This window comes from Barbus barbus, assembly GCF_936440315.1.
Source record: "Barbus barbus genome assembly, chromosome: 5".
NCBI lineage: Eukaryota > Metazoa > Chordata > Actinopteri > Cypriniformes > Cyprinidae > Barbus > Barbus barbus.
In genome coordinates this window covers 33922502-33935237 of record NC_136733.1, presented here as the reverse complement: position 1 = coordinate 33935237, position 12736 = coordinate 33922502, and the positions used below count along the sequence as shown (strand labels likewise).

General features: G+C 36.8%; 1 protein-coding gene across 1 annotated transcript in view; it reads left to right on the top strand.

Annotated features, from left to right (window-relative positions):
• The window catches only part of LOC306870126 (whirlin-like), a gene marked incomplete at both ends in the record, with an annotated part of 61459 nt that extends 48723 nt beyond the window's left edge, over positions 1 to 12736 (top strand). The window contains 7 exons of the mRNA XM_079417207.1: positions 4176 to 4379; positions 4561 to 4770; positions 5732 to 5800; positions 6984 to 7584; positions 8644 to 8825; positions 9033 to 9149; positions 12554 to 12736. Coding sequence (XP_079273333.1) covers positions 4176 to 4379; positions 4561 to 4770; positions 5732 to 5800; positions 6984 to 7584; positions 8644 to 8825; positions 9033 to 9149; positions 12554 to 12736 — 1566 coding nt within the window. The remainder of the gene's footprint in view (positions 1 to 4175; positions 4380 to 4560; positions 4771 to 5731; positions 5801 to 6983; positions 7585 to 8643; positions 8826 to 9032; positions 9150 to 12553) is intronic.

Here is a 12736-nt window from a genome sequence, read left to right as displayed (position 1 = left end):
CGCATGCGCGTCCATGTATAACGCTTCTCATAGCTATGTGGATATAAGTGTATTCACTGAGCTGATGATCTGAATGAGAGAGAGAGAGAGATACAGAGCAGGGAGACGCGAGCAACAGTGAACTGCTGCTTTAGAACATTGATTTTGAAACTTGTGAATCCATTAGAATCGTTAGAAGACAGAATCGTGATTCATATATGAATAGATTTTTACGTGCACCCCTAGTTTTCTCTTCATCTTCTCTAAAGCAGCGCAGCATGGCCTCGCCCCCTTTGCTGCGTGTTCCTGAGGGTGGGGTTTATCTGGGTTCATGACATAACGGATCCGGGAAGTAACTCGTTGTAATCCCTACCAGCCTTTTTGTAGGCATTAAACTGTCAGAATTTTAAAAGACGAAATATCAGTTTGCATTGAACGTTCAGCTTCGTAACTTTGCAGAAATTGTTTATGCTCAAACAGCTACATTACACACTAACTAACGTTAAAAAAGTGAAATCGCAATCAACCACCCCTTTAAGTAAACAGACCGGGGTTAAGTAAACAGACTACTAATAATGTAATAGATTACATTATTAGAAGTGATATTTGGCATTTTTTAAATATCGGCATCGGCCGATAAGTTTTTCTGTTTGGCTGATGTTTTCAAGGTCGACTTTTATTTTGACCGTACTGAGAGCGGCAGCACCTGAGCACACAGTGCTCATATTCTCCCTCTAGTTCGCTGTTGTCGTTAACAGTTCTGTCTAATACATACATAAGTCTATCTAATGACCAGATAGAACTGTTAAACAAAGTAATTAAAATGTATACAATAACGTTTTTTAACGATTGCTTGAATATTATTAGTAATAGAAAGGCAAACATTATAATACTTTCTCGTTTGCCTTCAGCATTCAGCAAATATGCATTTATATCATTTAAACAAATCTTTGAATGACTAATGAACAGTGTTGGGAGTAACGCGTTACAAAAGTAATGCATTACAGTAACGGATTACTTTTTTGCTGTAACGCAGTAGTGTAAGGCATTACTAATCAATTTTCAGTAATATTTTACTGGGTACATGTTCAGTAACGTTTTTATTTTTTAAATTAATGTCCCTAGGGCTGAGCTTCGGGCCAATATTCACATCATAATTCAGACGCGGGCTGGTCCTCGGGCATGTTTTAGGCTTCTCGTTATCTTTATATTTAGACATCCATCATTTTCTAAATCTTTTTCTAAATGAACTTAATAAAAAGCCTGAACGAAATATAAACACTTTGCCATTAGGGCAGGGCTCTAGTACATTTTGTCATTTTAGAATGTTAAGTTCTACTTCTGTAGATATTTTGGTGAAAGTAATACAGGAGTCATGTAACGCATTACAATTCTGAGACAGTTATATTGTAAGGTAAGTAATTACTTTTAAATAACAGTAACAAGTAATCTGTAATGTATTACATTTTGGAAGTAACTTGCACAACAATGCTAATGAACATTTAATTTCACAGACCTTGCAGACTTCAGGTTATCGCACACTGAGTCCGACATTTTTGCACGTTAAAAAATAAATACGACCTTACGTTGTGTCAATCACGTTTGCACACTGCCTCCGAAACTTTCGTCTGTCAAAAAAAATTTCGGATCAGGTTCGATTTTCTGCGTTTTCGCATCCGTAGCATGCATTTTGATAGGAAAGGATGGGGAATACGAAAAAACTGAAAAACGAATGCGAAAATTGCAGTGTGCAATGACCTTTAGTCGAATCTAGTTCAGATCTTGTGAAGTGTGCATTTGTATCCTGCATAATCGCGTGTTCTCTGCATGACGGTTGGTCCGTGTGAACAGAATGCGGACAGGTGGAGAGTTCAGCTTCACTGGAGACGCGTGATTGACAAACTTTAAACTCGTGATTTCAAATTATGCTGCACTTTATGCATTTGCCCACTGTCAAATTCATGACATTTTCACTGTGTGCTACCTTGGATTTATTTGAAAAAATATGATTCCTAATGCACACAAACTTCCCAGAATACTGAGTGCCCTGTTGGTGTACTTCCTTTTTAATTATATATATATTTTTAAATATTTATTTATTTATTTGTGAAAAATACTTTGTCTTCTAAAGTACGTTTATTTTACACATTTATTTTTTAGTCCATTTACAAATAATTTCAAATTTGTTAAATATGAATTAAAATAAATTCAATTATATCGGCTTTATATCGGCCACCCTGCTTTCCAAGATATCGGCATCAGCTGTCAAAAAACCCATATCGGTCGACCCCTAATTATTAGGTTACTTTAACCATCGCCCACTAGATCAACTAACATAATCTATAAAGGTGAGAATCAAGATATTTCATGATATAGTTAATGCGTTTGGGAATGTTTAGAATAAAAAGGAAAAAATAAATAAAACATAAGTGCTGTTGTTGCTGCTGTGTGTCACATGAAGACAACCCCCCCCCACACCCAGCTTGTGCCCCTTCAAAAATAATGAGTGCAGGACGCCCCTGGTTACGACCCACTAGTTGAGAGCCAATGCTCTGTGGATCCGTCCCTATTTTCTCTCACGCTAAACTTTTGAGGCTTTGTGTTCTGAATGTCTTTAAAAATGTTTCTTAACTGATGATTTTATTTCTCTCAGTAAGTCACCAGCTAGACACCGGGAGGCATAGATATACAATGCATGGTGTTTCAGAGTTTGTTGTTTTTTTATAGCAATAGCAGCACTGGGAGATGTGGAGCGAATTGGATAGAGGCAGGAAGAGGAGAGAGAGAGAGGAAGCTTGTTGACAGAGATTGGAGTTATTGTGATGTAGGTTTGATTAAGGAGAATGTCTAAAAGCAGAAGCAGAGAAAGGGCATGTTTTCAAAGAGAAGCTGCACAACTAGCTGAATAAGAGAGCGAGAGAGGGGGGGGGAGAGTTTGTTACCCTAGGGTATGTAGCATTACATATTAGACATGGCTGACTGGTGAGGTCTCAACGATGCAGTCCTGCAGATGCTATTCTCTCTTTCCCATGAGTGCCTGCTGCCCACACACTGACCTGAACACGCACATTACATCAGTTCATATCAAATACATGGTGTGACTAATGATTGCACAACTCTTTTATACAACTGTAGCACTACATGCCACTATTTGCTTATTTTAATTTATGAAAATAAATGAGTAGCATTGGCTGTATCTGAAACCGAACCGAAGCTAGCTGCTTTCCCAGACTTCAAAGGTAGCGTTTTAATACCAAATATCTCCTAAGGGTTTCAGACAGGCTTCCAAGACACCATAACATCATCCAAAATGATCTAAAAAAAATTAATGTGAGCTTAACAAGCAAACATTTAGTGACTAAAATGCTAATTTGTGAGTAGAAGTCAAAAATTGCAATTTCATAAATAACACTATGAGACTTTTTAAGGGGTTGTTATAGTCAACTAAAACTAAAATCCTAAAAAAGTTACTTGAAATTGTATTAAATTCAGCTAGAAATGTAAAGCAGCATTTATTATTTTTATTTAGCAACTTAATAAAAATGAATGAAAACTACATAGACCGTAAAAAAAAAAAACTAAAAAAATGACACACAACAAAATTACTAAAACTTTAATTAAAATTAAAAGGAAAAAGGAAAACTAATTCAGAACATTAAAATAACTAAAATAACAGTGTTTTTTTTTTTTGTTTTTTTTTTTTGGAAAAAACCCTGCAAAACAATAAAAGTGACAAACAACAAAATTACTAACACTTTAACTAAAATTAAAATGAAAAAGGAAAACAAATTAAAAATATTAAAATAACTAAAATGTAATTAAATCATTTATTAAAACAATTTGTTCAAAACAGGGTTATTTTAGTTAAATAAAACTAAAACCAAACCAAAAAAATCCTAAAACGTATTTCAATTTTAACCAAACTTAAAAGGAAAGTGCAAAATATAAAAATAAAATAAATTAAATAATAATAATAAAAACTATAATCTCAATGATACTAAAAAAACACGCCTGATTATGAATGAATTAGTTCAAAAACAGATTCATTTAGTAACAAAACTCTGATGTGTGTTGTTCTGAGATGGAGTGAAGGATACAAATGAAAGTATATGATTACAAGTCAAACAAATGAAGCCATCTATAATAAAGAGATTTTACATGCCTGTACATTTTGTTTTATATTCTCTCGTTTGCAGTCAATCTGTTGTAAAGGTATTGTGCCAGCGGTCGGAGCGGTACGCGCAGGAGCCTGGAGCTCACTGGAGGAGCAGGCGTACATGCTTCTGACAGAGACAGAGAGACAGACCATGAGCTATTACATTCAAGAGTACCAGCGCGCACACATCGGGGTAGAACCTCTGGCCATGGCCCTGTTTGAACTCTTCAACACACATGCCAAGGTAAATGACTGAACAAAAAATCTTATAACAGTTGCTAACAACCCATAATGAATGATAGTAATGTAATCCAAAATGTCACTGAAAACTCTTTATTTGATATAGCGTTGTATTCAAATGAAAAATGTATCTGATGATTTCAGGTGTTTATTTTAATGATCTCTTGGATGTTCCTGCTCCCCAGCTGTCCTTGCTGGCTGAGGTGCGGACTCTGATCGCTTCGCAGGATCTGGAGCGATTCGACGGGCAGGTGTTACATCGCGAGATGGAAGCGTGGAGAGCTCGGCACAGAGGCCCAGGCCTCCTGCACCCTGACTCTATCTGCGTCACCCATCCAGAGGGCCACATTCCTGCTGTCTGCCAGCTGACCACCGCAGTCCCCGGCTACAGCAAGGTACGTGGATGTGCGAGCATCAATTGGCCTAATGCATTAGTATGCACTGGTGGACAGATCCCCTGTTTAAATATTACTCTGCTAATATTATAAGTACTTATATAAAAGTACAAAAGTATTTGCTTATGAATATTTTATTTTGCTGAATAAAACAGTAATATTGTGAAATATTATTACAATAATATTTTTCAGGATTCTTTGCGAAAAAAAGAGAATTTATTTAACGACTATTAATTTCTTTAAATTTCTTCAAAAAATCTTACTGACCCCAACGTTTGAAAGTGTGAACATAATATTCATAATATTTATTTATAAAATAAAATACAAAAAATATAAAGACTCAAAAAAGAAAAGGAACTAAAATAAAACTAATATAAATAAATGGCATTACAATTACAGTTAAAAGAACTGGATTCTTTCATTAATATAAAAGAAACCAAGAAAAGAATTCTGTATTGCATTTATTTGATCTATTTACAGAATTATTCATTTATTTAAAACTTTTAAACCCCAAAGGTTTGAAAAGTAGTTTATGCATAAAACGTAGCGCTGTATAGAAACTTTAGTTATATCTTTATTAATTTATCTATTCATTTATTCATTCATAGCTTTCAATGTTCTATCCTCATAATACCTATTTAGATGGTTAGAGATCTTTATTTGTATCTTTATTCAGACTGACTTCTACTGTGCCTGCATTGATTGGTCTGATCTGATATGTCTTGGTATTTGTATATGATTTGATTCCAAACACTATTGTAAAATCTCACCCACACAAGCTGTAATTGAGCTGAACTGATGAAAAAGGCTGAGAAATGAAGAGCTGCATCTCTAGTGGAGCAAGGGTTTCTTAAACTCGAACATCTTTTTTTATTGTATTTTGTTCTGGAGTGATTGTTGCTGTGGACACTTGAGTCATTTCTGTGATTGTTTATGTGTTTTTTTTGCTTTGCCTTTATAGAATGAGTGCAGGTTGGATGGGAGTTTGATGCAACTTGAGAGTCTAAATTCTCTTCCTGATGTTTCTCTGGTGAGTTGTTTACATTTTTGCAGTGTGTCTGCATGCTCTTAGACTAGATTAAATAAACATTTCATGCAGAGAAAGCAGTCAACGTTAAAATGGATTTTGTATTTTAACATTTGAATGTAACAAGAAAAGAAAGGGACATGATTTAGGACGTGGAAAACTAAATATTTATCCCTGAAATACAAAGACGAAGATTTATTTTGTTTTTGGATGGATACTTGTACACCTGTATTTTTGGAATCTCAAAGATCAATAGATCGGACTCATAGTTTGAAATTTAGTAGAGGCAGTGTATATGTACAGTATGTCTCTCTACTACGACCTTAAAATGTAAAAATGTACAGGATATGTGTGTATTGAAGATGGGTCCCATTCCAATAGTTGGCCCCCAAATAGAAATTTATTCTGAAAAATAAAATTAAAATGCTAAGTAATAGCACTAAAATCATCATTTACACTACTGTTCAAAAGTTTGGGTTTGGTAAGATTTTTTAATATTTTTTAAGAAGTTCAGTTTTAACTATTAATTCCTTTCAATTTTACTGACCCCGAACTTCTGAATGGTGGTGCAATAAAGAAAATATATATACCCAACATTGCAAATCTTCACAATGTATCAAATGTCATTTTACTGTACACTGCCCAAAAACATGGAGTAGCATATACCAGTCAAAAGAGCTTGTCACACCTCTGATGCCAGTTCTTTTGATTTTGCCGAAATTGCATGATGACATAAAATATTCATAACATTAAATAGAAGCTGTTAGATTCTAAATCAGAACACAGCCATCTGACAGATTTCCCTTTTATCTAGTCAATTTGCTGAAGATTGAGTTGAGTTCAATAGATTTTTATCCTAGCCTTTCTTGCTCTCATTTAATTAAGCATCAGTAGCCCAACATTTACTCTTGTAATCATAAACGATTATCTTGGACGAATCCGTAATTGACCGTCTTGTCATAAATGTGTGCTTATGCTAAATTGTTGTACATGCAGACAACTCTATCATCTGTTAATTTCATAATGTGCTGACATTTTAGAAGGAAATGTCACCTTTTAAAAGCTTTTAAATGCCAGAATGTGTTTTTTTTTTCTCCTCCCTCAATGATAATGCATCCTTTAAATTAGCAGTTGAAAGTGACAGTGAGGAGATAAATATAGACAGTACGTTTATGTTTTATTTCAGGACAAGGTCCAGCCGTCGTCCGAGTCACCCCCTTCGTTCAAGCCTCCCCCTCCACCTGTTCAACACGCCAGCCCTAAAAATCAGACCAAACGACCTTCGTCCAAGCTGTCCCAGACCAATCTGCTCTTTACCGCCCCCTGTAGGCGGCATCAGGAAAACCACACCCACAATCACTCGCACTCGCCCTGCTCTGCTCACACCTCCCCGTGTACCATCCACCACACCGCCTCCACCTGCTCTGTCCATCACACTCCTCCACCTTGCTCTCACCATCACAGCTCTCCACGGTCATTATCCTACCACGCTAGCCCTTCTTCTGGTCCCCCGTGTAAAGATTTGGTTCAGTTTCTGATGAGCAGGCAGGCGGCGGTGCTTTCCCCTCACCTACAGTCTCCAAATCGTTCTAGAGAAGGAACCCCCATGATCTCTCCACGCTCTTCTCCATCCATTTCGCCTTCACTGCTAATGCCTGCGCCGCCCCCCTGTAGCCCTGAGAAGCTCGAGGGCTCCCCCTCTACACACAGCTGCAGTGCTGCCCAGACCAGTCCGCTGCACCTCGAGCCGAAGACGACAGAGGAAAGGCCTCAGCCCCAACTACGAGGTGAAGACACTCTAAGATTGTCATAATTTACTCACCCTCATTTCCTTTCAACCCTATATGACTTTCATCTGTGGAACACAAAAGAAGCTATTCTGAAGAACGAACAGTTTCGGTTGCATTGACTTCCACTGTATAAACAAAAACACTGAGACATTTTATTTTTAAATATTCTTTTTATATATTATGTTCAACAAAAGAAAAAAAGTAACAGAAGTTTGGAACAACATGAGGGTAAGTAAATGTTGATAGGATTTTTTTTATTTTTGGATGAACTATTCCTTCAAGTTAGCACTGAAATTGAATTAATTGTGTGGTATATTGATTAACCAGATTAAATCCCATATATCAGTATTTTCTGAGATTTATTTGAAGATGATTCAAAGGCTGGGTAACAATCTTAGATCTTGATTTGAATGCTCCCAAGTGAACTATTAAAATCTGAAAACCAGTCTACAGCAGCTTCACTCAGTAACATACGGCACTTCCAGTGTAGATCATTTCACAAACTTAGTTTTAGATGTATATATCTAGTATATAATAAATAGCACATCAATAGTTTCAGAATTTATATTTCTAAAAATGTATGAAGTTTTCTGTATTATTTACAGCATTCGTTGTGGGAGAAAATGGAAAATTCATGAGCAAAATGGAAATATGACAGCATGTATCACAATCAAATTGAATCAGGGGAATCTGTACTGATAACAGCCCTATTGAAAATTGGCTAAAGATAAAGGAGGTACTAATTTCTCTCTAGAAGCTTTAATTTCTCAGATGGCAGGATACCTTATTACAAATTGTACACATGGACATAGGGCATCTCATTCATCTAAAATAATTCATTACACTCATTTAACACACTAAATTGACAAACCTAGTAGGTCCATCGAAACTTTGATGAAGTTGAGCACTTAGGGAATTCGTCCAGCTTCTATAACTCTTTTCAGATCCAAATAATGTGTGAGGTCCACATAAATTTTGAATGCAGATCTCTAATCTGCGAAAGCTAAATTGTGGGGTTATTTATGGTTTTGTGTGCTCATTTGTCTGTATTCCCAGGAGCCATGCTGTCCCAGCTGTCAGACAGCGGACAGACTCTGAGCGAGGACAGTGGAGTGGATATCGCAGAGGCTGGGGGGTTGAGTAAGGACAGCAGCCCGCGACCAGGTAAACCTCAGTTCCTCCAGGTCACAGGTGACACACGCAGAGCGGAAGGACTCGCACAGGTCTCCGCAAAACAGGTGAGAGAGTTCTATTGTTTAAATAACCATTATACAGAAGTCTTTTTTCAGTCTTGTTTGCCCCGCTGCTGTTAAAAGGAGGTTTTTGTTTAGCTCTACATTTCACGTTAAACTCTTCATTTGTGTCTTCCACCTTCCTTGAAATCTCTTTCTCTTTCTTCTTGAGTGTGACATCTAAAGTAGCGTCTCTGTTTGTCATTGTTTTAGATGGGAGTAATGGAGCCTATACTTGTACGGGTGCCCAAGTGTGCCAGTACACTGGGGATTGCTGTTGAAGGGGGTGCCAACACCAGACAGCCTCTGCCACGAATCGCAACCATACAGGTGGGTCAGAGTGGGTCACAGTTCAAAGCCACGGCTAAGAAAGATTAGCTTTTTTGAAAACAATCCCAGAATGCACAAAAGCAAGGTTATTAAAAATAAATACATACACTACCATTAGAGTCAGTAAGATTTTTTAATTAATAATCTTGTTCAGCAAGGATGCATTATTTTGATCAAAAGAGAAAATAAAGAAGTTTATTGTGACAAAAGATCCCTTTTATACTTCCTATTCATTAAAGAATCCTGAAAAAGTATTGCTGTTCCAGTAAAAATATTAAGAAGCACAATAATTAAAAATAGTTTTAAATTGTAAAATTTAACAAAATTACTGTTTTAAAAAAAAATGTAGTCTTGCTGAACATATAAGACTTTTGTCGAATGGAATCTTACAGACTTTCGAATGGTTGTTTATATAAATGTGAGTTAAAAATAGCTCAGTCTGATTAAAAATGAACAATTTCATCACAAATGCATGTGTGCTGTGTTATTGGAATATTGTACTGTTAGCTTAGCAATACACTGCTCATAGTTACCTATGAGCTTCCAGTTGTCAAAAAAACAAGCGTATATAATAGCCTAGAAAGCTAGGTAGGCTTTGGAGCAAGGCTATATGGTATGTTGATTTGGCATTCTGTAGTGTTCACATTTTTTTTTTTCTGTAAAATATACAAAATGCTAGCATAACACAAAGTCTTAAAATTACTATTCCTACAAAGTACCTTTTGTTCCTCTAATGGAAAGGGTAGCTAATGTACTGTGAATGTCTGATATTACATCCATCGAGGTACAAGATACAGCTGTAACTTATATAATGTGGTTTTAATAAAGCTTTTAAAAGCTGTTCCGTCATAGACACAAATGCTTAGGTCAGTAAAACCTGCTTCTCCATTATATGACGAAAATTACAACTCTTCATGAAACACAAGTCCGGTTTTCTTGTTAGAAATGACTCATGATACGGTTAATACTTTTGCCATTAGATAGACCCCCTATCTGTGCATCTAGCAGTATTAAGATGGTAGATTAATCTTTAGTCATAACTTTATAGGAAGTTTTAAATATAAAGGAGCCAGTTTGTTTTTCTCTCATTTCTTTTATGACCTTTAGCCCAGCATCTGTTAGCTAATCGAGAGCATTAGCATATTCAGGACCCGTTTATGTACAAGTCTCCGTATGCTCGCTTCTCTCAGTGTTGTGTTCACTCAACATGAAGGTGAGAGATTGCCCCTTTAGCGCAAAGTGGCTTTGCACAGAAATATGTTTGCTTGCATATTTAAAACGGATTGGAATCAAGCAGCTAGTGATATGGCTATAGCTTTAGGGGATGAAAAAGTAAGATAACTTGTATCTAATAGCGCTTCTAGAGATGTTTGATACCGCCGACCAAACACAAAGTGCTGTAGCGGTGTTGCTGTATTTGTATTCTTTGTTGATTGGTAGAGTATCCTTGAAATTTGCATAGACTGTCAATTTACACAATCAGCATTTGTAAATTTCACCATTGGAAGGGTCACAGGAGAACAAAAACTGTCACAGAGACATCTGGACATGTTTCATAATTAAAGGTGCAGCTTTTATGTCCTGAGAAATCACACCTGTCTCTTTGACAGCCCTGGGGCCTGTACCATGATGGTAGATGAACAAATTCAGAGTTACAGGATTAGTTTTGAGTTGACAAAACCAAACCACTCCAATCCGGCTTTATTGGTACCAGGATGCTGATTATCGACTTTCTTTGTCAACTCAGGCTTTGATCCTGAGTTTGTGGAGCGCACACATGAATGTGAGACATCAGTGGCGAGCAGCCAATCACAACACAGAGCAAGTGTGATTCACTTCTCGCGAGAGAGCCAGCGAGATTCAAAACTCTATTGTTAAAGGTTAAGAGATTAAACAATATGAGGAATTTAAACGCATTTACTCTGAAGAAAGTACATGTCCATGAAAGAGGGCAAATCAATTATCTTGCTTTATTAGTGCAGTTAGTTTATATAGTTAATAATATATAGCGATAGAGACTCCAGGTCACATGTAGCCATTTTTAAAGTGTTACCTATTGATTCTACCACTTATTTATAGTACATATGATCTGTATATTCATTTAAAATAAATGCTTTATAATAATTGTTAAACTATAAGTGCTTGTGTGTAATGGATTAATAATAATATAAATCATATTATAATTATATAAATCATATGTAAATTGTAATTATCATTAAAGCCAGACAATTTTGTTGGATTTTTTTTAAGGTACTTTATAGTGACTTTTAATTTGTAGGAAGAGAAACTGGGGGAGTGACTTTTTTTGCATCAGACATGTCACTTTGCTCACATCTGACTGGTCCAACTTCAGTTTGAGATTTCTTACCCAGAACATAACCTGCCACGGAGCAGTTTAACAGTGCAGTGTAAGGCCTAAGTTACTGTGGCAACAAACGCAGCTAAAAGCCAAGCCACTTTCATGGTACCTAAAACCCAAAAATTGGTGTAAACTAAACTGAAACTTACCTGGCTAGCCAGCTAATCCAGCTTCATGGTACAGGACCCAGGGCTCTTTAAAAAAGAGTTTGGGATGCAGCCCACAATTTAGCCAAACAGAAACACTTAAATTTGGGTGTGCTGACATTGGATTGGCTGATGGATTTTTAGAGGGTGGGACTTCTGAGAAAAGACTGGAGGAATCAGTCTAATGGTGCATTCAGTCATGTTAGAAAGATCATATTTATATGACTTGCTTGTCTTGGAAAAATGTGCTTTGGATGATATTTCAAAGCCAAAACAGGCATAACGACTCTTCATTAAAGCAGTATTTTTTAAAGCCTCGTACAGTATGTGACGTTACATGTCATCTGACAAGGTAACGAATTGAATGCAACCTGAAAGAAACACACGGCACAATGAGGCAATGTCATAAGTGTAACCATGACTACCGCACTTCCAGACTCCTTAAGAATTACTTTGGTTTTAATCAAATGCTCATTATGAGAGCATTCACTATTCTGTCTTTATGAGACATGAACAGCTCAGGTGTCATGTAGAGATTTAAACTGTAATAAATGTTGACAAATGAGATCAGACTCCAGCAGATTATATGACAGCGGTGTAACCTGTTCTCATTTGCGCCGTAGAGGACTATTAGACAGGCCTCCCTCCAGCTCAACAGAAGCCAGAATGCTCTTCTTGGTTATCTCTTTCTTCCTGTCCTCAAGCGTTTTATCTTTATACTTTGACAAGAGGTCAGCTAACGACCCCTCAATATGAAGTGCCATATTTGAGAGAGCAAGCAGTCATTTTCTCCCCCATTTCCCACTTGTCTTTTCTCTCACACTTTTGATAGATGATCTCTCTTTATGGAAAGTTTGAGACAGCTGCTTTGTTTCTCTCTTTCTCTTTCTGTCTCTCAGAAGGGGGGCTGTGTGCATATCTCTGGACAGTTACGGGTGGGTCAGGTGATTCTGGAGGTGAACGGCATGTCGCTTAAAGGCATGGAGCACCGGGACGCAACTCGGGTCATTGCCGAGGCCTTTAAGACCAAAGACAAAGACTATGTCGACTTTTTGATCGCCGAGTTCAACTTTGCTCTGTAG